Source organism: Saccopteryx bilineata, chromosome 4 (assembly GCF_036850765.1).
Source record: "Saccopteryx bilineata isolate mSacBil1 chromosome 4, mSacBil1_pri_phased_curated, whole genome shotgun sequence".
Lineage (NCBI taxonomy): Eukaryota > Metazoa > Chordata > Mammalia > Chiroptera > Emballonuridae > Saccopteryx > Saccopteryx bilineata.
The window spans coordinates 148,497,265-148,522,297 of NC_089493.1; the positions used below are offsets into that span (position 1 = coordinate 148,497,265).

At 41.2% G+C, this 25,033-nt stretch overlaps 1 protein-coding gene across 2 annotated transcripts in view; it reads left to right on the plus strand.

Annotated features, from left to right (window-relative positions):
• Window positions 1-25,033, plus strand: part of COG5 (component of oligomeric golgi complex 5) — a 484,934-nt gene that overhangs the window by 336,409 nt on the left and 123,492 nt on the right. For both annotated transcript variants that reach the window (XM_066272211.1, XM_066272212.1), the window contains exon 12: window positions 18,397-18,601. In XM_066272211.1, coding sequence (XP_066128308.1) covers window positions 18,397-18,601 — 205 coding nt within the window. The remainder of the gene's footprint in view (window positions 1-18,396; window positions 18,602-25,033) is intronic.

Sequence of the window (25,033 nt, forward strand, 5' to 3'; positions counted from 1 at the left end):
CTGATATAAACCATCAGCATGCAATTCTGCCTCTTAACCATATGAGGCACCCTACAGAACCATGGTTCAGGACCCAACACTTGCTTCGGCCCTGTGGGGGAGTCAGAACCTTCTCCCGGTGTCCGTCTTGTTTATTCCGCACTCACTCTCTTCCACACAACCTCCCACACACCAGTGGAGAGTGACAAGTCACCACTCCTAACCCCGTGGGGTCCATTCCCCCACAACCAGTGGAGAGTGCAGTCACCGCTCCTAACCTATGGAGGGAGATTAGTGACTCTCCGGAGGCTGATCAGACCTCCCTTCTGCCCAGTAGGGCAGGACCTCAGCTAGCTACCCTTGCCCGGTATGCCTTACTGTGATTCAGATGCGCCCTGTTCCCGTTCCTCTGTTATCTGAATCATGCTGGGACCGGCAGGTGGGAATTCTTTTTGCCCTGTGAGGCATCCACACTAGAAAATTCCCGGTACGTCTACAGGATGGTTTGGGGGCTCCCCAGTGGGGTACCCAAAATCTGCCAAATGCAGGTGTCTCTCCTCCTCGCTTCCCAGCCAGTGCATCAAGATTTGTTCCAGGAAGCGACCCAATGTAGGATAGACACTCATATAACTCAATCATTAAAGGAAGGAGAAGTTATTAAGTTTTGTAGCTCCAAAACACGGGGTCCCCAAAGTTGACTTTCTTACAGGTTATATACCTTTACAGTATCTAAGCAATGTGCATATGGTTTCTTTGTTTAAGGTTTCTCAGGACTTAAAGAGAGGGAGGGCAAGTTTCAGTGAGTCAGCAAGGGAGAAGGGGTTTCCAGATCACTGGCCATAGTTACACACAGATCCTGCTATTCTTGCTTTGTACTGTAACTATGGGATATAGGTAATTTATCACTGGCTGACTTGGTTATCCCAACTGGCTCCTTTCCCTTGTATTCTTTTCGTTTCTTCCTTCTCAAGGAAGAGGGGGTCTACCCGTCCTTTCACAATGTCTCGGGAGGAGAGGAGGCATGAGGGGAATTTCTGACCATTTGTCTTAATTCTGTATAAATCGTGTTTTTCTTGTTTTATGTTGCAAGTTGTCTCAGGAAGCTGATAGGGAACTGTAATTAAAGTGGCTGACTTAGTCATTCCTGCCATCTTTCTCCTTCCTCAGGTGAATTCCAGTCGGGGAGCATGTGGGTGTCTGTCTCTCTGCTTCTCTGCCCCCCTGCCTCCCTACCTCACACTTAAAAAAAAAGTATATCCTTTTAGTAGTTTCTGACTTCATGTATGAAGGTGATGGGTTTTCACGAGAACAATTATCATCATAAAATTTTTTTCACATTGTAATCCAATTATTTCTAATGGAATACAATTGACTAATTACCAGTTAAAAAAAAAAACCCTCAGTTTTTTTAATTAAAGATAGCAAATGTAAATTAGTTGGCCTCACAAGAAAGCTCTGTTATTTTTTAAAAGCTGAGGTGTAGTATGGGCTTCTTTGGTTGTGGGGCAGTGAGCTCTTGCTCCATAACAAAATTATATGATGTTTATGCTTCACTCCAAAGTAGCTGGTAGTAGGGAAGGATTCTCTAGGAAGGTAGATAAACAAGATTGAGTTAAGTGCAGAGCACTTATTATACGTTTGATGTCTATAACAGGTTTTTTCAAAATGTCAAGGAAAATGTTTAAGGCAGATAAAGTCAGCAAAGAAGAATAAGAAAAATCAGAAGAGTAGAAAACCGAGGAGAGAATGAAATCATGGAGAGTTTCTCAAAGGAGTGATAAACAAATCAAATGAGAGATCAGCAAATTACGCTCTGATCATAGCAGTTAGAATGAGATTGTAACTTTACCTAAAGAATCTCAGTTGCATTCTGGAAAAGGCAAGAAATGTGTATAGACTATTATTACAAGTGTTGCATCTGGACAGCAAGGAAACAAACTTTTTGCCACACGAACAAGAAGTCAAATTAAGGAGTTTTTATTTTTAAGCCGGAGATCATACGGAGACTTAAGTAAATCAAATCATGGGGCCCTGAACAAGCTCAGGGGTTTGTTTTTAAAGGCAATAAAAGAAGCGAGGGGAGTGGGTGAGCACCTAGCCAAAGCAGTTTTACAGAAGCAAAACAGGCTTTCAGTTATTGTTGGAACAATCTAGGGAGAGGGTGCTCAGAGAAGCATTTTACAAAAAGCAAAAGAATGTGCTCCGTTATCTTAGCCCAGGGGTACCCAAGCTACGGCCTCGCAGGCTGCATGTGGTCCCCTGAGGCCATTTATCCAGCCCCCCCCACCGCACTTCCAGAAGGGGCACCTCTTTCATTGATGGTCAGTGAGAGGAGCATAGTTCCCATTGAAATACTGGTCAGTTTATTGATTAAATTTACTTGTTCTTTATTTGAAATATTGTATTTGTTCCCGTTTTGTTTTTTACTTTAAAATAAGATATGTGCAGTGTGCATAGGGATTTGTTCATAGTTTTTTTTATAGTCTGGCCCTCCAACGGTCTGAGGGACAGTGAACTGGTCCCCTGTGTAAAAAGTTTGGGAACCCCTGTCTTAGCCTTTTACAGAGGTTGTTAAGGCAGCATCCTGAGCGCTTTTCCGGGATCCAGGGACATTTGGGAACATTTATGCCCTTTACAGAACTAATTTTTGGTTTTTGTATTTTTCTGAAGCTGGAAACGGGGAGAGACAGTCAGACAGACTCCCTCATGCGCCCAACCGGGATCCACCCGGCACGCCCACCAGGGGTCAATGCTCTGCCCACCAGGGGGCGATGCTCTGCCCCTCCGGGGCATCGCTCATTGCGACCAGAGCCACTCTAGTGCCTGGGGCAGAGGCCAAGGAGCCACCCCCAGCGCCCGGGCCATCTTTGCTCCAATGGAGCCTCGGCTGCGGGAGGGGAAGAGAGAGACAGAGAGGAAGGAGAGGGGGAGGGGTGGAGAAGCAGATGGGTGCTTCTCCTGTGTGCCCTGGCTGGGAATCGAACCCAGGTCTTCTGCACGCCAGGCCGACGCTCTACCACTGAGCCAACCGGCCAGGGCTACAGAACTAATATTATGGCTTTACACAACTCTTATTATTTATTCATCTGCAAACCTTGCAAAACTTGTTCTATGGTCAGGGTTTTGGTGTTACTGCACTTCACAAGGAGTGACCGGACAGTGGCTACTAGTGAACAGTTTGTAGAGTCAAGGGGTATGTGTTGCCATGATATTTGTATTTTTGTTCTTTTATACTATGAGCGCATGTTCAAGCATTTCTTTTTAAATTGATGGGAAGCTAAATATACAAAGAAATAGTTTTGGAGGAGATGAGAGGAAATGGATGGGATTACGTGCAGAAGCTGAAGAGTTGGTCTTGAATAGAATGGACACTTGTTCCTGTTAAGAAGTTGAAGACTTGACCAGGCAGTTGTGCAGTGGATAGAGTGTCGGACTGGGACACGGAGGACCCAGGTTCTAAACCTCTAGGTCACTAGCATGAGCACCAGCACATCTGGCTTGAATATGGGGTTGCTGGCTTGAGCGTAGCACCGGCACATCTGGCTTAAACGTGGGGTCGCTGGCTTGATCGTGGGATCGTAGACATGACCCCATGGTCACTGGCTTGAGCCCAGAGATCACTGCCTTGAAGCCCAAGGTCACTTGCTTGGGCCCAGGGTCACTTACTTGAGCAAGGGGTCACTCACTCTGCTGTAGTCCCCCGGACAAGGCATGTGTGAGAAAGCAATCAATAAAGAAGCAATCAACAAACAACTAAGATGCTACAAGGAAAAGTTGATGCCTCTCATCTCTCTCCTTTCCTGTTTGTCTGTCCCTCTCTCTGATTCTCTGTCTCTGTCAAAAAAAAAAAAGAAGAAAAAGAAGTTGAAGGTCAGAAATATTTATAGGGGAATAGAGGGTTAAAAAGTTAAAGAGATTCTCTTCTGGCAACTTTTCTTTTTTCTGTGAGCTCGGGAAAGGTGGTCATCCACTTAAGTGGGTTGATTCAGCATCAGCTAGTCAGGAAACTGAAGGAGAATGTGTATGGTTTGTATTCCTGCTAAAACAGAAGGTTGTGATATAAAATGCATACCTAGTTGATAGTGAATTCTATAACTTCATGTTGCTGCTATAAGAAACGTTCCAGGGACCATAGCTAGATATTTCAGACAGTTACTCCATCCTAATTTTATTTATATATATAAATAATGTCTGGCTGTTACATATATATATATATATATGAAATGTGATTTTATTATATATCTATAATTGGGGTAAGGGTATATATACTGTTAGGGTTTTTTTTTAGTCAGATTGTCCAGTCAGAACTTAATGTTTCAGGTTTTGATAGGATTTTACATTCAAAGCTTACTTTTTTTTTTTTTTTACAGTGACAGAGAGAGAGTCAGAGAGAGGGATAGATAAGGACAGACAGACAGGAACGGAGAGAGATGAGAAGCATCAATCATTAGTTTTTTGTTGCAACACCTTAGTTGTTCATTGATTGCTTTCTTATATGTGCCTTGACCGTGGGGCTGCAGCAGACCAAGTAACCCCCCGCTCGAGCCAGCGACCTTGGGTCCAAGCTGGTGAGCTTTGCTCAAACCAGATGAGCCACACTCAAGCTGGCGACCTCGGGGTCTTGAACCTGGGTCCTCCGCACCCCAGTGCAATGCTCTATCCACTGCACCACCGCCTGGTCAGGCTCAAAGTTTACATTTTAATAACAGTTTATCTTACATGAGATTTCTCTTGAGTTTTTTTTTTAATTATTTTTATTTATTTATTCATTTTAGAGGAGAGAGAGAGAGAGAGAGAGAAGGGGGGAGGAGCAGGAAGCTTCAACTCCCATATGTGCCTTGACCGGGCAAGCCCAGGGTTTTGAACTGGCAACCTCAGCATTCCAGGTTGACGCTTTATCCACTGCGCCACCACAGGTCAGGCCTCTCTTGAGTTTTAAAAAGGACTATTTCTATTCTGAATTTGGCTTTATATTAATAAAAATTATAGTTAAATTAATTCAAAAGGCATATTAATTTTAATAAGATATACTTACAATTAATATTAATTCATATAAACATTTATTTGTTTTTAATATATGTCTTGGACCATAAAATTCTCAAACATAGAAGGAAAAGTTATTGCCCATTTCAGTGGCTAAATTAAAAGAGGTAATGGGGCCCTGGCTGATTGGCTCAGCAGTAGAACGTCGGCCTGGCGTGCAGGAGTCCCGGGTTCGATTTCCGACCAGGGCACACAGGAGAAGCGCCCATCTTCTTCTCCACCCCTCCCCTTCTCCTTCTTCTCTGTCTATCTCTTCCCCTCCCGCAGCCGAAGCTCCATTGGAGCAAAGATGGCCCGGGCACTGAGGATGGCTCTGTGGCCTCTGCCTCAGGCGCTAGAATGGCTCTGGATGCAACAGAGCGACACCCCAGAGGGGCAGAACATCGCCCCCTGGTGGGCATGCCGGGTGGATCCCGGTTGGGCACATGCGGGAGTCTGTCTGACTGCCTCCCCATTTCCAGCTTCAGAAAAATGGAAAAAATAAAAAAATAAATTTAAAAATAAATAAATAAATAAATAAAAAGAGGTAATGGGGCATGTTCTGTGGTGATGCAGTGGGTAAAGTATCGACCTGGAATGCTGAGGTCACTGGTTTTCAAACCCTGGGCTTGTTAGGTCAGAGCACATATGAGAAGCAACTACTACAAATTGGTGCTTCCTTCTTCTCCCCCACCACCTTTCTCTCTCTCTCTCTCTCTCTCTCTCTCTCTCTCTCTCTCAAAGCAATAAATAAAATTTTTTTTAAAAAGAAAAAAGAATAACAAAGGTAACAGGAAAATTTACTAATGGAATGATTGACTTATCTATATTTTATTCTGGTACTTTATTTTACTTCTATTTCTGTAGAGTATTTGGGCTATTTTTTCAATAATACTTTAAATAATTATATTTTTCCATAATAATTTCAAGAAAATGTTTTTTCCCTTTTTGTTGAGTTTATTGAGGTGACAGTGGTTAACAAATTTATATAGGTTTCAGGTGCACAATTCTATAATATATCATCTGTACACTGTATTGTGTGTTCCCAACAATATACTTCTTATAAAAACTGATTTTTGTTTTCTATTGGGAAGGAGTAATATAGTCCATGATACCAGTCTTTGAAAAGTAGGTGTTTGTAAGACAACTGTATATCTCTAAACATTTGACTTTCATATGATTTTTGTTGATGTGAATGAAGTATAGTTGATTTTATTATGGCAAGCAGATTCTACAGTGATCCCTGCCTCCTAGAATTTATACTCTGTATAATCTCTTCCCCTTGAGTATAATAAGAACTTGCTTCTAACCTACTGAACATGCAAAGGGGTTGTCTTTTCTGTGATTAGGTTACATAAGACTGTAACTTCTATCTTGTTCACAGACTATTGCTTTCCTGACTTGCAAGCTTTTAAAATAAGCAACCAAGTTGGAGAGGTCCACTTGGTGATTAACTAACATTGACCTGACCTCCAGCCAACAGCAAGCTAGTATTGAGGCCCTCAGTGTAATAGCCTTCAAGGAATTGAATCCTGGTAAGCAGTATATGAGCTTGGAATCAAATCCTTCCCTGCTTGAACATGTAGATGAGATTCCAGCCCTGACTGACAATCTCATTATAGCCCCCGAAGCAGAGGACTCAGCATGCCTAACCCACAGACACTGTTAGGTAGTAAATGTATTTTTAACATAAACAGCTACATTTGTAGCAATTTCTTTTGTAATAATATTTAATATAATTATGAAACAAACCCTAGTATATTACTGGCCTCTGATACTTTCATAATGCTAGGTAATTTAGGTACAAGGCCTGATAATTTATTGGGAACTGAGCCAGTAGGAAGGGAATGAATTAGAAATGGGTAGCAATATAATTACAAAGGAAGGACCCAACCTAGTTATGGAGGCCAACTCTCAGGCCAATGTATCTAAAGAGCATTGCGGCCCTGGCCGGTTGGCTCGGCGGTAGAGCGTTGGCCTGGCGTGCGGAGGACCCAGGTTCGATTCCCGGCCAGGGCACATAGGAGAAGCGCCCATTTGCTTCTCCACCCCCTCCCCTCCTTCCTCTCTGTCTCTCTCTTCCCCTCCTGCAGCCAAGGCTCCATTGGAGCAAAGATGGCCCGGGCGCTGGGGATGGCTCCTTGGCCTCTGCCTCAGGCGCTAGAGTGGCTCTGGTCGCGGCAGAGCGACACCCTGGAGGGGCAGGGCAGAGCATACCCCTGGTGGGCATGCCAGGTGGATCCCGGTCGGGCGCATGCGGGAGTCTGTCTGACTGTCTCTCCCCGTTTCCAGCTTCAGAAAAAATACAAAAAAATAAAAAATAAAAAATAAATAAAGAGCATTGCAAGTTATTACAATTAGAGCAGCAGCCACTACTGGGATAATCTACCTTAAGTTCTTTGCATTTCCCATCTGTTCTGTCTTCCCCAGATGTCCAGATGGGTCATATTCCTGCTTCATTCAGACAGGCCCTCCCTGTCTGCAGTTTATAAAATACCACTCTCTATCACTATCCGTTTTCTTTTTTTTTTTTTTAATTTATTTATTTATTCATTTTTAGAGAGGAGAGAGAGAGGGAGAGAGACAGAGAGCGAGAAGGGGGGAGGAGCTGGAAGCATCAACTCCCATATGTGCCTTGACCAGGCAAGCCCAGGGTTTTGAACCGGCGACCTCAGCATTTCCAGGTTGACACTTTATCCACTGCGCCACCACAGGTCAGGCCACTATCCGTTTTCTAACCGTACTTAATTTTTCTTCACTGCCTAACATTATGTTGCATACATATTTGTTTATTGTCATCCTTTCTTAGATTACAGGTTTCTTATGGGTAAGAACTTTGCATATTTTGTTCATTATTACAAATGCAACATTTGCAGCAATACTTGTCATATAGTAAATGATCAGCAAATATATGTTGCATGGATAAATGATTGAATCTCCCAGGTAGATTTTGCACTCTCCATTATTGAGTTGCCTGAAGGTTGCTGGGATTGTTAAGGAGCACTGCCCATTGTTGGCCGGGACCTCAGCCGCTGGCTGAGGTGTAGTAGCAGCAGTATACATGCATGTCAAGATTTAGCACAGCTACTCAAGACTGAGGCAAGAGGTATGAGTATTACAGCTCTGGGATAAAGCAAATATTAAGGTTGTTCTCTGAAGCCTTGAACTAGGCAATCTGGGAGTAGTGCAGCAATTAAAACTAGACTGTTAGAGCCTGAGGAAATTATTTCATTCCAAACCTAGAGCCCTCTTCATTCTTTTTCTTTAGTCCGTTTGTTCACTCAGTGACTCGGTGCCTGATGTTATTCTAGGCAAAGGAAATATAGAGACATGTTAAGTAATATCAATCCTCTCATTAAACTTGATAGTCAGTACAGCACAGACCAAGGAATAACTTCTTATAGTGTTCATTGCTGTAAGGAAAGTAAAACAAACGTACTGGAATAATGACAGGAAGAGAAAGAAGGAACACGGGGACAATTTCTATTATTTCTTCTCTACATGACTTAGCTAAAGATTTGAGATGGGTTTCAGCCAACACATTTTTGAATGTACAGAGATATTTACTATAATGAATTGAAGAATACAGAGATAAGGAAATAAAATCAAAGACAGACATTCTTAATGAGGGTTATTTTTCCAGAGCTGTTACCTGTCTAAAAAAATGTACATAAAATTATTTTTTCTAAATGATGAGATATCTATTCTAATAGTAATAAAATTGGTTAATCTGAGTTTCATCTCTATGTTAGTACCTGTGTTGGAGTCACTGGTAATTAATAGAAAAGAACAATAGCTTGCACAAGGGGATACTCTGGATAATAAATTGCTAAAAAACTGGGAATTGGTGACCTGTCATTTTCTTTCTATAAATAATTTGTTAGATTATTAAGTATGCAATATGTTTTCTACAAATATTTATCAAATGTTGAGTATTATCAAGTTTGTAGTTAGTTTATTGTGAACATTTTATAACTGCATATAAAAGAAAAAGTAGACCCCGAGGTCGCCAGCTTGAGTGCAGGCTCATCTGGTTTGAGCTAAGCTCACCAGCTTGGACCCAAGGTCACTGGCTTGAGCAAGGGGTTACTCGGTCTGCTGTAGCCCCACGGTCAAGGCACATATGAGAAAGCAATCAATGAACAACTAAGATGTCGCAACAAAAAACTAATGATTGATGCTTTTCATCTCTCTCCGTTCCTGTCTGTCTGTCCCTATCTATCCCTCTCTCTGACTATCTCTCTGTCTCTGTAAAAAAAAAAAAAAAAAGTCAGACAAAAGAAAAAGTAGAAATGGATTCAATATTTAAATTTATACTTATTTGTAAGCTTTAAATATTATATATCTGACATAAATAACATGAAATTAATCACATGTACTGAGATAATATAAAGTTTGGCTATCTGAAACCCTCAATAATGATTTGTTCTAAAAACAGATAAGATTTCTATGAAAGTCAGCATACTGCTCATTAAAAACTTAATTCATCCTATCATAAAGAAATATTTATTTAATTTCTATTATTTCAGGCTCTGTGCTGAGTACCAAATATGCCTCAAAGAAAACAAGCATTATTCTTGTCCTACAGGAGTTTACAGTCAAGTAGGGAAAACAGTCTTTAGCCAAATACAATTACAAATTGTGATAAATGCAAAGAAGGCAAAGAACAGATGGTTGGGGTAATAACCAAAGGTATATGGTTTGGCTAGCCTGCCAAAGTTTGCTGAATGTTGTCAGAAGAGATGACACTCCTGAGTCAGAGCAAAAGGACTTTATTACTCTCAGCACAGCAAGCAGCATGAGCCTCAGAGTATTTGTTTGTTGGTTCCCTGTGCCTCCAAGTCTCCTTGGGAGACAAAATGGGCCCAAGTGGTCAGTGTACAGCTATGAGTTCACATTGCAGATGAGAATCTACCACTTTTGTAGTAAGCAAGAAGCAAGCCTGCTCTTTGTGTGCAGGGAGAAGTTAACTTGTCTCTTCAAGTTGCTTGCTACAGGTAGGAACCAACCTGATAACTGGCCTGGATAAAGAGTATCCAGGAGGCCTCCCATTGTCAGCATTTCCTGCAGGAATGTGTAGGGGCACTCGGGCTATGGTGGATCACTTCTTCGTCAGGGGAGGAGGGATTTCAAAGAAGTCCTCTCTGAGATTCTTTTTAAAAACAGCTTTACTAAGCTGTAATTGGCATATAGTAAACTGAACATGTTTAAAGTGTGCAGTTTGGTAAGTTTTGACATGTGTATGCATACCTATGAAAACATCACAGCAGTCAAGATCAGTGTACAGAAAAGTGCCCTGGACCCCTTTGTAACACCTTTCCCTTCCATCTCCTTCCCCCTTCCTTAGGCAAATGCTGATCTGACTTTTATCACTAAGTGTTGCTTTACATTTTCTAGACCTTTGTACAAATTGAATAGCATGTATTAGGTATCCTTATTTGTCTTTCGTGCAGCATGATTATATAGATTCATCCATATTGTAGTATGTTCTTACTGCTGGATATAGTATTCCATTGTCCCAGAGTTTCTTTATACATTCACCTATTGTTGGACATTTGGATTATTTTCAGTTTTTGGCAATTGCAAATAAAGGTGCTTTGAATATTCATATACAAGTCATCATATGGATTTATACTTTTTATTGGATAAATATCTAGAAGAAGAATGTTTTGACCATATCATAGGCACATATTTAACATTTTAAGGAAATGCCAGATTCTTTTGCAAAATGTTTATACAACTTTTTTTTCACCAACAGTATATGAGAATTCTAGTTTTTCTCTTCTCACCAATGTTTGGTTTCTTAATTTTAGTCATTCTAACAGGTATATAGTCATATCTGATTGTGGCTTTAATTGCATTTTGCTGATGACTAAAGATGTTGACTTTATAGTATGCTTATTTGCCAATCATATACTTTCTTTGATAAAAGTCTCACTTTAAAATTAGGTTGTGAAGGCCCTGGCTGGTTGGCTCAGCGGTAGAGCGTCGGCCTGGCGTGCGGGGGACCCGGGTTCGATTCCCGGCCAGGGCACATAGGATAAGTGCCCATTTGCTTCTCCACCCCCCCCCCCTTCCTCTCTGTCTCTCTCTTCCCCTCCCGCAGCCAAGGCTCCATTGGAGCAAAGATGGCCCAGGCGCTGGGGATGGCTCCTTGGCCTCTGTCCCAGGTGCTGGAGTGGCTCTGGTTGCAACAGAGCAATGCCCCAGATGGGCAGAGCATCGCCCCCTGGTGGGCAGAGCGTCGCCCCTGGTGGGCATGCCGGGTGGATCCCGGTCAGGCGCATGTGGGAGTCTGTCTGACTGTCTCTCCCCGTTTCCAGCTTCAGAAAAATACAAAAAAAAAAAAAAAAAAAAAAAAGATAAAATTAGGTTGTTTTCTTATTATTGAGATTTGGCAGTTCTTTATATATTCTATATACAAATCCTTTATCAGATATATGGAAAATTTATTTTCTCAATTTGGAGCTTGTTGTTTCATTCTCTTAGGTGTCTTTTGAAAAGCTTATGCTTTTAATTAGATACATTCAGTTTATCAGTTTATTGTTTTATAGATTATAATTTTGGGTTCATATGATGCCTAAGCCAAGGAAGGAAAGGTTCTCTTATGTGTTCTTAATTGAAGATTTGTAGTTTTAGGATTTATATTTGGGTCTTGAATCCTTTCTGTGTTAATTTCTTTATAAGGTATAAGGTATTTAATGTCTTTTTTAAATACAAATATCTAATTATTACAATATCCTTGTTGAAAGGTGTCCAAATGTCCACTAAAATTGCCTTTGCACTTGGTCAAAATTTGTTTTTTTTTATATATGCATGGGTTTACTTTTAGATTCTTTTTTTTTCATTTTTCTCTGTTATCAGTCTTTACACTAATACCAATATTTTGATTTGTGTAGTTTTATAAATCTTATAAGCAGGTAGTATTTCTTCAACTTTATTCTTTTTGACTATTCTAGGTCCTTTTGCATTTTCTTTTTTTTTAAGTCCTTTTCATTTTCATATGAGTTTTAGAACCCTTCTTTTCAATTTCTACAAAAGAAAGGTTGCATTGATTTTAATATGTAATTTTGGGGAGAATTTATATATTTTTTCTTTTGTATTTTTCCGAAGTTGGAAATGGGGAGGCAGTCAGACAGACTCCCGCATGCGCCCGACCGGGATCCACCCGGCATGCCCACCAGAGGGCGATGCTCTGCCCATCTGAGGCCTCGCTCTGCCGCAATCAGAGCCATTCTAGCACCTGAAGCAGAGGCCACAGAGCCATCCTCAGCGCCCTGGCCAACTTTGCTCCAATGGAGCCTTGGCTGCGGGAGGGGAAGAGAGAGACATAGAGGAAGGAGAGGGGGAGGGGTGGAGAAGCAGATGGGCACTTCTCCTGTGTGCCCTGGCCGGGAATCGAACCCGGGACTCCCGCACGCCAGGCCGACGATCTACCACTGAGCCAACTGGCCAGGGCCGAGAATTTATATCTTAACAACACTGAGTCTTCCAAACTATGACTATTTTGTCTCTCATCAGTTATTTAGATCTTCTTTAGTTTCTCTCAGCACTGTTTGCAGTTTGTAGTGTTCAGATCTTTCACATATTTTTGTCAGCTATATCTCTTAAGTATTTCATATTTTTAATCTATTATAAATTATATTATTTTTTTAGTATTAGTTTCTGATTGTTCATTGCTAATATAGTATATAGAAATGATTGAATATTATATATTTATCTTATATCCTGTAACATTGTTAAATTTATTTATTAATTCTTATAGCCATTTTTGTGGATTGCATCAGGTTTTCAACATAGATGATCATGTTGTCTCTGAGTTAAATAGTGGTATCATGCCTGACCAGGTGGTGGTGCAGTAGATAATGTCAACCTGGGACACTGAGGTTCTAGCTTCGAAACCCTGAAGTCACTGGCTTGAGTGTGGGGTCATCAACATGATCCCAAAGTTGGCTTGAGCAAGGGGTCACTGGTTCAGCTGGAGCCTGCCTCCACACCTTTCGTCAAGGCACGTATGAGAAGCCATCAATGAATCCTGGCCAGTTTGCTCAGTGGTAGAGCATCAACCTGGTGTGTAGAAGTCCTGGGTTTTTGGTCAGGGCATACAGGAGAAGCAACCATGTGCTTCTCCACCCCTTCTCCTCTCATTCTCTCTCTCTCTCTCTCTTCTGCTCCCACAGCCATGGCTCTATTGATTCTAGCATATTGTCCTGGGCATTGAGGATAGCTTTGCCACAAGTGTTAAAAATAGCTTGGTTGTGAGCTTGGCTCCAGATGGGGCTTGCCAAGTGGATCCTGGTCGGAGTGCATAAGAGAGTATCTCTCTCAATCTCCCCTCCTCTCACTTAAACTTGAAAAAAAAAGAAAAGAAAAAGAAAAAAAAAAGCAATCAATGAACAACTAAAGTGACACAAGTATGAGTAGATGCTTTTCATCTCTCTCTCTCAAAAAAAAGAAATATATATGTATGTATGTATTTTTAATTAATTTATTTATTAATTCATTTTTAGAGAGGAGAGGGAGAGAGAGAGAAAGAGAAGGGGGAGGAGCTGGAAGCATCAACTCCAATATGTGCCTTGACCAGGCAAGCCCAGGGTTTCGAACCGGCGACCTCAGCATTTCCAGGTCGACGCTTTATCCGCTGCGCCACCATAGGTCAGGCTGTATGTATTTTTATATATCACTTATGGCTTTCCAAGCTGATTTTTTTTTTTTTTGCTTGGTTGTTTGATTGGGTTTTTTATTTGTTTGTTTTGGCTTGTTTTTGGTCTTACTACACTGACTGGAACCTCTAGGATATTGTGAAATGGAAGTGCTGACAGCAGACATTCTTTTCTTATTTTGGGGCAAAAGCATTAAGTCTTGTTAAGTATCACATTAGCTATGGCATGTTTTATAGATGCCTTTTCTCAGGTTGAGAATGTTCCCTTCTGTTCCTACTGGACAGAGTTTTTGGTAGGAATGAACTGTTTATTTTTTCAAATGCTTTTTCTTCATATATTTATATGATCACATGCTTTTCATCTTAGTTTGTTAATATGATGAATCACATTGATTGATATTAAAATGTTAAACCAACCATAAATTCTTAGGATAACCCACCTGGTCATATGTATTATTCTTTTTATATATTCTGGGACTAGATTTGCTGAATTTTTTGCATGTACATTCATGAAGGATATTATTTTTTTCTCTTTTGTATTTTTTTGTTTTTCTTTACCTTTTTTGTATTTTATTTTATTTTATTTTTATCAGTCTTTTTGTCTGTTTTCCTGTTAGGTCTTTGCTTTTGTCAGAGTCTTATAAAAACAGTTGGTGGACCATTTTGAGATCCTGCTTCCAGGCAATGCCATCAGTTTTTACTCAAACTCATAAAAATTCTCCAAAAAAAAAAAAAAGATAAATAAAAGGAGTTGGCAATTGGCATTATTTCTTCCTTAAATTGTTTGGTTAGAGGCCCTGGCCAGTGGCTTGGTGGATAAAACGTTGGTGCAGCATATGGATATCCTGGGTTCAATCTGTGGTCAGGGCACATAAGAGAAGTGACCATCTGCTTCTCCTCCCCCCTCTTCTCTCCCTGTTCCCCTCCCGCAACCAATATCTTGATTAGTTTGAGCATAAGCCTCAGGTGCTGAGGATAGCTCTCTTGATTGATTCAAGCATCAGCCCCAGATAGTGGTTACCAGATGGATCCCTGTCAAAGCGCATGTGGGAGTCTGTCTCACTATCTCCCCTTCCTCACTTAAAAAAAAAGTTGTTTGATAGTATTTATCACTGAAATTATTTGAGCCTGTATATTTTCTCTGTGGAAAGTTTTTTAACTAGAAAATTTAATAAATAATAAGATCGTTTAGTATATCCTTTTCTTCTTGAGTGAGCTCTAGTAGTTTGTATCTTTCAAGGAATCTGTACAGTTCGTGGAAGTTTTCAAATTTATTGGTATAAGGTTGTTCATAATTCAAGCCCTGGCCAGGTAGCTTAGTTGATTAGAGCATCATTCCAATATGCCAAAGTTGTGGGTTGCAGGTTCAGTTTCCAGTCAGGGCACATACACGAATCAACCAATGAATGCATAATAAGTCGAAAAACAAACCAATGTTTCTCTCTCTCTCTAAAAATAAATTTTTTAAAAGTTTTTTATTGATTGATTTTTAGAGAGAGGGAGAGGAAGAGCGGGGAGAAGCTGAAAGCATGAGCTTATAGAAGTTGCTTCCTTGGATGTGAGGGTGATCTGGCTGCGACATCTGTCACCCCATTGATCGCCGGGGTTGATTCGGCTGATCTGGCTGGCTAGGCGGGTGTCCCCTTCCTCCCTCACCACTCCATGTGCATCCCTCTCGAAGCTGCGCGCTCGGTCAAAGAGGACGATCTTCCCCGCTAGAGGAGAGGACCGTTCTTCGGTCAAGGGTATACGAGTAGCTGCATTCCCCTGCTAGAACCTCCAAACAAGTCTCAAGAAGTTGCTTCCTGTATGTGCCTTGACTAGGCAAGCCTAGGCTTTCAAACTAGCAACCTCAGTGTTCCAGGTTGATACTTTATCCACTGCGCCACCACAGGTCTGGCTAAATAATTTTTTTAACAAATGGGGAAAAAAATCCAAACACAAAAAACTAAAAAGTGAAAAAAGAACAAAGAAAACCCCATAATTCCTTATGATCCTCTTAACATCTATAGAATATATAATGAGGTCACCTCTTTCATTCCTAATATGGCTAATTTGTTTCTTCTCTCCTTTCCTAACCAATCTGTCTAGAAGTTTGTCAATTTTAATTATTTTTCTCTAAGAACCAGTTTTTGGTTTTAGTGTTTTATTTTTCTGTTTTATTGATATCTGTATAGATCTTTCTTTTCTTTTTTTTTTTTTTTTTTTACAGAGTCAGAGAGAGGGATAGATAGGGACAGACAGACAGGAACAGAGAGAGATGAGAAGTATCAATCATCAGTTTTTCGTTGCGACACCTTAGTTATTCATTGATTACTTTCTGATATGTACCTTGACCACGGGCCTTCAGCAGAAGGAGTAACCCTTTGCTCTAGCCAGAGACTTTGGGTCCAAGCTGGTGAGCTTTTTTGCTCGAGCCAGATGAGCCTGCGTTCAAGCTGGTGACCTTGAGGTCTCAAACCTGAGTCTGCCACATCCCAATCCGACGCTCTATCCACTGCGCCACCGCCTGGTCAGGCTAGATCTTTATTTTCTTTCTTCTGTTTATGTTAGGTTTTATCTGCTTTTCTTTTTCTGTGTTGTTAAGATGAAAGCTGAGGCCATTCAAAACTTGTCTTTTCAAATATAGATGTGAATATAAAATTCTCCCCAAGTAAGGAGCCCTGAGGAGCCACTGCGCCACCTCACCCGCAGGTGTTGTAAAGTACCAAAAGCTACAGAATCGATATTAATATTTTAAGAGGCTTAAAGAACATTTTATTAATTTGGGTTAAGGTGTGCAGAGAAATTTTGTGAATCTCTGTACTGTGTGATTGGCATAAAACCAGGATGGCCCTTGGCATTGTATTGTAAATGCAAAGGGAAGGAAAACATGGATTCCCTGACATTCCACCACACCCGTGGGGAAAGGGGTGAATGGCTAGCCAGGTACAGGAAGAGAAAAGCCAGAATAAACCTTTTCTTATAGTAATGAGCCATTTGCGGGCATTTGTTCTCGGAAACTACCTCTCCCATATGAATGCATATGGTTAATGTGTGTGACTCTGGATAAAGAGATGGCGGATAAACATTAGAAAATATAGGAATGTCGCCCTGGCCAATTGGCTCAGTGGTAGAGCGTTGGCCTGGCGTGCAGGAGTCCCCGGTTTGATTCCCGGCCAGGGCACACAGGAGAGGCGCCCATCTGCTTCTCCACCCCTCCCCCTCCCTCTCTGTCTCTCTCTTCCCCTCCCGCAGCTGAGGCTCCATTGGAGCAAAAGATGGCCCGGGCACTGGGGATGGCTCCTTGGCCTCTGCCTCAGGTGCTAGAATGGCTCTGGTTGCAACAGAGCGATGCCCTGGATGGGCAGAGCATCGCCCCCTGGTGGGCGTGCCAGGTGGATCCCGGTCGGACACATGTGGGAGTCTGTCTGACTGCCTCCCCATTTCCAGCTTCTGAAAAATACCAAAAAAAAAAAAAAAAAAAGAAAATACAGGAATGTTTTTTAATATGTAAAGAGACATCTTTCTATCATTGTGTTGACTTGTAAATTTTGTTTTCTCCAAAATGATGTATGGCCTACAAATTGAACATGGTCCTATCATGTTAAAGGGCATATGACTATAACCAATAGTGGTAAAGGGCACCTAATTGCAATTTTTGCTTCTATACTTCCCACTTGCAAAACTATAAAAACTAAGCAGAACAAAGGACCGGCGTGCTCTCCCTCAGATTTCTGTCGGAGTTCCCGCCGCTTGGCCAAGCTAGACAATAAAGCTTTGGTGTGGAATCGATGGATTTTGTTCGTGTCTTCAATGTTTCAAGTCCCTCAGGATTAGGCTTAACACAAGTACTCCTTTAGTGACATTTCACAAATTTTCATATGTTGTGTTATAATTTCCATTGAGTTCAAAATACTTTCTAATTTTTATTTTGGTTTCTTTTATGAACAACATAAGTTATTTATTTAGAAGCTTGTTTTTTAGTTCCAAATATATCTTGCAAAGATATCTTTGTTACTGATTTCTATTCTAAAACTATTTGATTAGAGAACATACTTTGTATGATTTGAAACCTTTTACATTTATTCAGACTGTTTTATTGCATCAAAAATTGTCAATCTGGGGTAAATGATTCATATGCACTTGAAAATAATGTGTACTTAGCAGTTTTGAATAATGTCAATTAAGTAAATTTTGTATATTTAGATTTTCTATATTCATACTGAATTACTTGTTTTATCAACCATTGGGAGAATGAATTGAAATCTTCAACTGTAATTTTCAATTTACCTATTTTTTTTGGTTTCCATTGATTTGAGAGAGAGAGAAGCATGAATTTACTGTTCCGTCTAGTTCCACTTAGTTGTGCATTCAGTAATTGGTTCTCGTACGTGCCTTGACTGGGGATCTAACACATGACCTCGGCTTGTGGGATAATAATGCTCTATCCACTGAGCCAACCAGGCAAGGCTCAGCTTGCCTATTTCTTTATAGATTATACTTCAAAACATATGGTCCACAAGTGTATCAAATGTAGTGAATTGTCTGGATAAAAATTTACCGTTACCAGCATTATTTACTTTATTTATTTTACCAGCATTATTTTTAAAAGCCTCATTAGAATACATCTGTGGTTTGTCCTGTAATGTAGGCTGTATGTCTTATCATCTTCATATACAAAATAAACTTTTATTTGCTATATTTTATTGTCTTATCATTTATCTAATGCATGTTATTGTTTTGCTTGGCAGCTTCTATGTTTTTAAAACAGGCATTTGAAGGAGAATACCCTAAATTATTGCGCCTTTATAATGATTTATGGAAACGTCTTCAACAGTACAGCGAAAATATTCAAGGAAAGTTTAATGCAAATGGAACTGCAGACCTCTATGTTGAACTGCAACATATGGAAGATGATACCCAAGACATATTTATACCACAAAAGCCAGATTATGAGTATGTTTATTTAACCAAACCTCTTTCTTAGCATATTAAGGATTTAACATAATTTTATGCTGGAATAGGTTCTATGGTAGAAGAACTGAATCTACTCAAATATGAAAATGCCTTAGATTACTCATATTTAGGAGCTGTTTTGGAAAGCAACATATATCTCAGTAAGTTTAAAGCAGCCAGCTTTTCCTCCAGAAATAGAGTGTTATCTTCACTTTAAATAAAATTTGATTACCAAATTAATTGATTTGCATACCTCTAAACACTAGAATCATATTTGTATTGAGGAGACTGACTCAAATAACAGTGTTATCACCTACTTGCAAAAAAAATGTTGGATAGATTCATAAGTGATATTTAAATATTTGTTTCTCTTTCACTTTTAAAAATTGTATACTGCAGTAAGAAGTTCTGACTGGTAAAATATAGGAAGTAGAAGTTTTGACTGGAAATATAAATGGAAGAATAGGCTAAAATGATAGAATGAGACTTTACTGTTTTTATTATTTTCCTTTTCTTAAAAGGAAAATAAGAGTTTTTTTATTTTGAGAGTTTGTCTGCTAAAACTGAGGACAGTGAAACAAAAAAAGGCTTAGGATAGAAGTGACAGAGGTGAGCCAAGGTGGACTGCTTGGGCTCACTGAAAAGCCAGAGAAGAGGAGGCCTTGGACACAGGTTCTGGTGAGCCCAGAACCAGCTGCCACGGCCCACTGCTCCCCTGGTTGCAAGTCTGTGGGGACCCTTACAGTTTAAGAGGTACACGCCTGTGGGGATAGAAAGGTGTAGGCATGCTACCTGGATAAAGAGTGTTGTATTGTTTTCTTCAATTAGTCTTTCATGGCAAAACATGGAGATTGAATGAGGATTAACGGAAGAGGGGACAAGGGAAGGAACCCATGTATAGATCGACAAAGATCTAATAATATCAAAAAGTACATTAAATAGGCCCTGGCAGGTTGGCTCAGTGGTAGAGCGTCGGTCTGGCGTGTGGGAGTCCCGGGTTCGATTCCTGGCCAGGGTACACAGGAGAAGTGCCCATCTGCTTCTCCACCCCTCCCCCTCTCCTTCCTCTCTGTCTCTCTCTTCCCCTCCCGCAGCCAAGGCTCCATTGGAGCAAAGATGGCCTGGGCGCTGGGGATGGCTCCATGGCCTCTGCCTCAGGCGCTAGACTGGCTCTGGTCGCAACAGAGTGACGCCCAGATGGGCAGAGCATCGCCCCCTGGTGGGCGTGCCAGGTGGATCCCGGTCGGGCGCATGCGGGAGTCTGTCTGACTGTCTCTCCCCGTTTCCAGCTTCAGAAAAATACAAAAAAAAAAAAAAAAAAGAAAGTACATTAAATAGACTATCATCCTTTTCTGTTTTAGTTTTTAAATGTATGTTGCTTACACTGAAATAGGTCTGGAGATATACATAGCAAATGGTAAAATGGTAAAAGTGGTTTATCTTTAGCAGGTAGAATTTTTATATGTATTTTCTGCTTTTTAAATTCAATGAAGAGGGCCCTGGCCGGTTGGCTCAGTAGTAGAGCATCGGCCTGGCGTGCAGGAGTCCCGAGTTCGATTCCTGGCCAGGGCACACAGGAGAAGTACCCATCTGCTTCTCCACCCCTCCCTCTCTCCTTCCTCTCTGTCTCTCTTTTCCCCTCCCACAGCCAAGGCTCCACTGGTGCAAAGTTTGCCCAGGCGCTGAGGATGGCTCTGTGGCCTCTGCCTCAGGCGCTAGAATGGCTCTGATTACGGCAGAGTGACGCCCCAGATGGGCAGAGCATCACCCCCTGGTGGGCGTGCCGGGTGGATTCCTGTCCGGAGCATGCGGGAGTCTGTCTGACTGCCTCCCCGTTTCCAGCTTCGGAAAAATACAAAAAAAAAAAAAAAAAATTCAATGAAGAGAAAAAAATCACAGTATTTTGGGTAATGGAATGTCATTGTCACCCTTTAGAGGAGCTATATTTAAGAACCTCCAAAATCCTGAGTTTACAAGAAAACAAATACAGTGGGTTTTAAAGATTCCTTTGAAAAGTAAGGCAGAGAAGAAAACACATTTGACCATGTTAGCTGAGTCAAAGGAAAGTCTTTGCTCTTAATAATACAGGGGGAGGTGAGACTGTTTATAGATAGCTAAAGAAATTGATGTAGGAAAGGGAAGAGGTAAAGAATGGAACAAGGCCCTTGGTGAATCAAAATCTAGACCAGTGGTAGTCAACCTGGTCCCTACTGCCCACTAGTGGGCATTCCAGCTTTCATGGTGGGCGGTAGCGGAGCAACCAAAGTATAAATAAAAAGATAGATTTAACTATAGTAAGTTGTTTTATAAAGATTTATTCTGCCAAACAGCGAAAATCTGACATAAAGTACTTGGTAAGTAATTATTATTATATGTTTTAACTTGCTGTAACTCTGCTTTATAAATTTTATAAAGTAAAGTTACTTCCCTACTTTATAAATCACCATTACTGTGGAACCGATGGGCGGTTAGAAAATTTTACTACTAACAGAGATACAAAAGTGGGCGGTAGGTATAAAAAGGTTGACTACCCCTGATATAGAATAATATCTGAACAATGGTGCACTGGATAAAGTGTCAGCCTGGGACACTGAGGACCCAGGCTCAAAACCTGAATTTACTGGCTTGCACAAGGGCTCATCTGGCTTGAATGCAGGCTCACCAGCTTGAGTGTAGAGTCACCAGCTTGAGTGTGGGATTATATCTGTGGCTTGACCCAAAAGTCACTGGCTGAAGCCCAAGGTTGCTGGTTTGAACCCAGGGCCATTGGCTTGAGCAAGGGGTCACTGGCCTAGCTGGAGCTCCCGGTCAGGGTACAAAGAGAAAGCAATCAATGAACAACTAAGGCGCCTTAATAAAGAATTGATGCTTCTCGTCTCTCTCCCTTCCTGTCTTTCTGTCCCTGTCTGTTCCTCTCTCTCTCTTTAAAAATAAAAAAGATAAAATGTGTGTTAACCTAGAAAAATGAACAGGGCTGGCTTAAAACCTTTACCTAAAGAAGTTGTCGGGCTGGGGCATGACTATTTATCATGCCTATTCATTATGACTATTCATCATGACTAGCACAGTTAGGAATTTCTGATCAGATTACCCTGTGAGGTTACTTCCCATGGAACCCCTTTTTTTGATCCACAGCCCCCAGATCCCAATTGGAGGGCTGTTTTTTGGTTTGTTTGTTTTTGTATTGATTTTAGAAAGAGCATAAGGGGAGAGAGAAAGAGACATTGATTTGTTGTTTCACTTATTTGTGCATTAATTGATTTATTCTTGTATGTGCCTTGACCAGAATTGAACCTGCAACCTTGGCTTATTGGAATGATGCTCTAACTCAGTGGTTCCTCCCCCCCCCCCATTTTTAAAAAGACTTTATTTATTCATTTTAGCAGAGGAGGATTTAATGGCAGGTGCAACAGGCATGCGCCCTGGGCCTCGACTTCTGAAGGGCCCCACAAAACCCCAACTTTACACTTTTTTCTAATGACACCAAGCTTGGGTTTATATGTGCAATTTTAACATTAATAGTACATGATATTTTTTATTTATTTAAAAATATGATTAACATATATTTTTATTTTCACTGTCTCTCTTTTTTTTAAGGGGCCCAATATTTTCTTCTGCGCCTGGGGCCTCAACCAACCTTAATCCACCTCTGCATTTTAGAGAGAAGAGAGAGAAGTGGGGGAGGAGCAGGAAGCATCAACTCCCATATGTGCCTTGACTAGGCACCCTGGGTTTCGAAACAGCGACTTCAGCGTTCCAGGTTGACATTTTATCCACTGCGTCACCACAGGTCAGGCCTCAGTGATTTTCAGTTGCTGGTCTGTGGACCACTACCAGTCCACCAGAAATTTCCTACCGGTCCATGAAAAAGGTAACCACTCTGATGTTGTATGAAGATTAGACTGTATATAATCAGGGTGGCTAACTCTTTCGTGGACCAGCATGAAATTTCTGGTGGACCAACCATTGAAAACCACTGCTTTAACCGACTGAGCTACCTGACCAGGGCTTTTTTTTTTCTTTCTCTTTTTTGGAGGTTATCTTTTTGGGAGGAGCAGAGACTCAATATTTCTCATCTTGCCCATGGCTGCCCATAGGTTCAGGCAAATGAGGTCAAGACGTAGGTACTCTATATTGTGCCCAACCACTGCTCAGGGTGGCATCTCTACCTTGTTGTGACTCCCTGAAAATACTGAAATCTCAATAAACTTTCCCCTGGCTTTTGCAAGAGTGACCTCATGCTAGGAAATGCGGACTCAGAGGGCCTCAGGCTGCTGCTCCCTCCCTGTCACCACCAGCAAATTTCTAGAGTAAGGTGTTACCTGAAGCTTTTTGCTTAGGACAGTTTGATGCTGACCAGCGTCTTATATCTTAAGACTTAATGATTAAGGCAGAGAGTGGATGGATAGAAAGGAGAGAAGTTCATGTTAAAGAAATGGAGTTTCTACAAAGTTACAGAATTTATTGAAAGACATTAATCTATACATCTGGTATGGTCAACAATCTCGAAGTAAGATTAACTCTGAAAGACCACAAATAGGCAAGTCATATTCTTTTTTTTTTTTTTTTTTTTTTTTTGTATTTTTCTGAAGCTGGAAACGGGGAGAGACAGTCAGACAGACTCCCACATGCGCTCGACCGGGATCCACCCGGCACGCCCACCAGGGGCGATGCACTGCCCACCAGGGGGCGATGCTCTGCCCCTCCGGGGCGTCGCTCTGCTGCGACCAGAGCCACTCTAGCGCCTGGGGCAGAGGCCAAGGAGCCATCCCCAGTGCCCAGGCCATCTTTGCTCCAATGGAGCTTTGGCTGCGGGAGGGAAAGAGAGAGACAGAGAGGAAGGAGGGGGGGGGGGGTGGAAAAGCAAATGGGCGCTTCTCCTATGTGCCCTGGTCAGGAATCGAACCCAGGTCCCCCACACGCCAGGCCGACGCTCTACCACTGAGCCAACCGGCCAGGGCCAGCAAGTCATATTCTGTATTTAACTCATTAAAAAATTTTTTGTATCACTTTTATTGAGAACAGGATTTTTCTAACTGATTTACTGCTACATTTCCTACAGTTAGGAAGTACCTGGCAAATTATGGAGACTTAATCTTATTGATAGGAGGCAAGGAAGAGTTAGGGGTATGGAAAGTTCTCAAGCTTGAAGATCTTAGAGTAGGAACACTTCAAAATATTGACTCAGAAATGTTTTACTTCTATTCCATAATAGAAGTAAAATAAAGGTAGGCTTCTGTAAGGCCAGGAGCCGCCATCGTGGCCATTCACATGCAGGTTCCCATTGGATTCGGGCAGACGGTAAAGAAATGGCGGATTCGGAGGATGGTGGGCCATCCTGTTTATTGGTGTCTCACCAAGACAGGCAAACCACAAAAGAAGACAAGGGAAAAGCAGAAAACTAGCTTTTCCCATGAAGGGCAAGGGATCAGGGAAGTCCCTGCGATCGTGATAGCAGGAACTGTGTGAGCCAGCTCCTGGTCTGTCCCACTTTATAGTGTAGAAAACCAAAAACCCTTAATCCAGTATACAAACAAGGAAGTCTCTGATACAAAGTCACTTATCTGAGGCATAGTTGGATTCCTCATGAGAGTGCACCACCCAGATCATACAATCAGTCAAGGGTGTGGGGAAAAGCCCAGTCTTAAAACTAAACCCTAGGCTACAAAGACCCTGCCTGCCCACAGCCCGTCCCCCACACCCAACACAAATCACAAGCGAGCAAACACATATATCATATTTACAAACTCATTTGACCAGCAGCTTCTGATACAGGATATAAAAAAGAGAAGTTACCTGTTTTGACAGCTAGCCACCAAAAAATCTTAGTGAACTTGGAGAACAGTAAGAGTGTTGTACTTACAATTCAGTGCTAAAATTTCTGTGGGAGAGTGAAGAAGCTTCTCCTTTTTCTTCTTCTTCTTCTTCTCCTTCTCCTTTTTCTCCTTCTTCTTCTTTTTCTCTTTCTTCTCCTCCTCCTCTTTCTTCTCCTCCTCCTCTTCCTCTTTCTCTCCCTCCTTTTCCCCCTCCTCCTTTTTAACTTATTGTGTTAAGATTGGTTAATAGAATTATATAGGTTTCAGGTGGGTGTAATATATTGCCTATATATTGTGTGTGGGAAGAAGCTTCTTAAGGTTAGTAATGACAGAAGGCAAAATAGAGAAGACATTTAAATAGATGGCATGACTTTATTAGTAATTGTCAGAGGAAAACTATACAAATCAAAAATTGGACTGCTAAATAAAAATCGACAAATAATTGAAGACATGGGAAGAGTAAGAAGGAAACAAGTATTTAGTAGGAGTAGGTTAAGTTTTCTTTTGTGAAGAATATTGTAAAACAAATTAGAAAATCCAATTGGTATTATTTATGTGATTAAAGGACTTTAAATAACTTTGGCATGGGAAGGCTGATAAAAACCTAGTCTCTCTT